At 34.7% G+C, this 2,607-nt stretch overlaps 1 protein-coding gene across 1 annotated transcript; it reads left to right on the top strand.

Annotated features, from left to right (window-relative positions):
- Positions 1–890: 890 nt before the first annotated feature.
- LOC308343412 (olfactory receptor 2L3-like) lies at positions 891–1,829 on the top strand (the record flags this gene model as incomplete). The annotated part of the gene is made up of 1 exon (XM_080804424.1): positions 891–1,829. One exon carries the CDS (start codon positions 891–893, stop codon positions 1,827–1,829), a length of 939 nt encoding a protein of 312 aa, XP_080660550.1.
- Positions 1,830–2,607: the final 778 nt, after the last annotated feature.

Raw genomic sequence — 2,607 nt, 5'->3', positions numbered from 1 at the left:
TGGGAGTATTACCTAGTTGGATCCATGGGTTGAAGTCAGTTAATGGCCCTTTTACTTTGTCATCTTCCCAGTCTCCCTAAGGCATTTTAAACTTTTATTCTTCCACTTGGGGATGTTTGAGCAAAATAGTGAGGGTTGCAATATACATTGTTTATAGAAGATCTGGAGAAGAATCTGCTCTATAATAAGAAATTAAAATGGACGTTTGAAAGTAATGATAATGGAGGAATGTAATAATTACTACTATTTATTTATACTTGATGTAATTAGGCAATAAACACTTGTACTTTTCTAAGTCCACACCATGAACTGATAACTGATTTTCAGGAAGGTTTATTCAGCAAAGTAGGACACAGTGACAAGAAGGAAATCCAGCTTATTAACATGGGAGAAAAAAAAAGTTACAGTTATTTATATATGTCTGAAAGGGTAATGTAACCTTAAATGAAAACATAAAAACTTTCCATGTATTACTGAATTTATTCATATTGTGAACCAAATGAATATTTGAACTGATATAAACTTGTGTTCAGTCTTTACAAAAGAATTATGTTTATATTTAATTAAAATATTTAGTATTTTTAATATGTGAATTTATGAAGGGCATAGAATTATTCATATCCTACTCAGGTAGATATAGATATTTTCTTTTCTGTTATTTCATTGATTCTTTACTGAATATTTTGAATGTAAATGCCTATCACCATAGTCTATAGCTTTATGAAACAACATAGAACTTTCTCCAAATAGGAAACTTTATTTACTTAAGAAATTGGGTACTTCCTGAAAACTTCACAATTGCACTAATTTTTTTTGAAAAACAAAAGTAAAAAGCACATTTTTTATTATTGCACATGTTTTTCTCTTTTTCCAGGGAAACCAAATAGAATATGGAAAATTACAACCAAACATTAACCGATTTCCTTTTATTGGGGTTGTTTCCACCATCAAGTATTGGCCTCTTTCTTTTTATTTTCATTGCACTTATTTTCTTAATGGCTCTTTTTGGCAATCTATTCATGATCATCCTTATCCTCTTGGATACCCATCTCCACACACCCATGTATTTTCTACTTAGTCAGCTCTCCCTCATGGACCTGAACTACATCTCCACCATTGTCCCCAAGATGGCTTCCAATTATCTCTCTGGAAACAAGTCTATCTCACTTATTGGTTGTGGGGTCCAGAGCTTCTTCTTCTTGACGTTAGCCGTTGCAGAAGCACTACTCTTGACATCTATGGCCTATGATCGTTATGTGGCTATTTGTCTTCCTCTTCACTATCCTGTTCGCATGAACAAAAAAGTCTGTGTGCTAATGATAATAGGATCATGGACAATAGGGTCTATCAACTCCTGTGCTCACACTGTATATGCCCTCCAAATCCCTTATTGCCAATCCAGAGCCATCAACCATTTTTTCTGTGATGTCCCCGCCATGTTGACTCTGGCCTGCATGGACACCTGGGTCTATGAGTACACTGTGTTTGTAAGCACCACACTTTTGATTGTGTTTCCTTTCATTGGCATTGCATGTTCCTATGGCCGGGTTCTATTTGCCATCTGCCACATGCAGTCAACAGAGGGGAGGAAGAAGGCTTATTCGACCTGCAGCACCCACCTAACTGTAGTGACTTTCTACTATGCACCCTTTGCTTACACTTATTTACGCCCAAGATCCCTCCGATCTCCAACAGAAGACAAGGCTCTGGCTGTCTTCTACACCATCCTGACCCCAATGCTTAATCCTATCATCTACAGCCTGAGAAACAAGGAGGTGATAGGTGCCTTGAGAAGAGTGATTCAGAGAATGTGCTCTATAAAAATGTAGAGTAAGTTCTCATTAGTCTTTTGGCCTCAGAAATAGATTACTTGTACCTTGTATACTCCTTAAGAACATTATTATTCCAGGATTGAACAGAAGGATTAAAACAATCTAGAAGATTAAAATAATTGAGATTTGAACAGATAGTTATATATTTCTAAACACTTGTTCTGTTTTTGTTATCGTAATTTTTAGTAAATAGAAAGGACATAGTATTTCCTCTATTTTGTTTGCAGGCTTTTCTAATATGTAGAAATTATAATAGGAATTGCCCAACTTGATGGTATCATTCAGTATAATAGTTCTACTGTACTTAATATATATCCTAAAGTGACTAAAATAATGCAAAGAACAATAAATGCCATCACCTTGGTCATTCTATTGATAATAAATTTTTTTTTATTTCTATTATAGTGTATTCTTAACTGATGCATATCATTTTTTTTTATCTCCAAGTTTTCAGGACAGGTGATAGATATAGAGGTTTGTCAGAGACCTCTGCACAAATTAAAATTTCTTACATCACTAGGGAGGAAATATAAAAAAAGTTTGCATCATTTTGGGTTGATTGGATGGCTCAGTAATTTAAGTGTCTGCCTTAAGCTCAGGTCATGTTTCCAGGGTCCTGAGCTCAAGGTCCTCTCCCTCTGCTGTTTCCCATGCATGTGCTCTCTCTGTGTCAAAAAATAAAATAAAATAAAATAATAAAATAAAACAAATAAGATAAAATCCTTGAAAAAAGTTTCTATCTTTTATGAGAGGATCTCTGGGATAGTTTGGGTGA

The sequence above is a fragment of the Martes martes genome, assembly GCF_963455335.1.
Source record: "Martes martes genome assembly, chromosome: 5".
NCBI classification, from domain to species: Eukaryota; Metazoa; Chordata; class Mammalia; order Carnivora; family Mustelidae; genus Martes; species Martes martes.
Note: the sequence above shows the minus strand (reverse complement) of the source record. Positions and strands in the feature narration are given on the sequence as shown.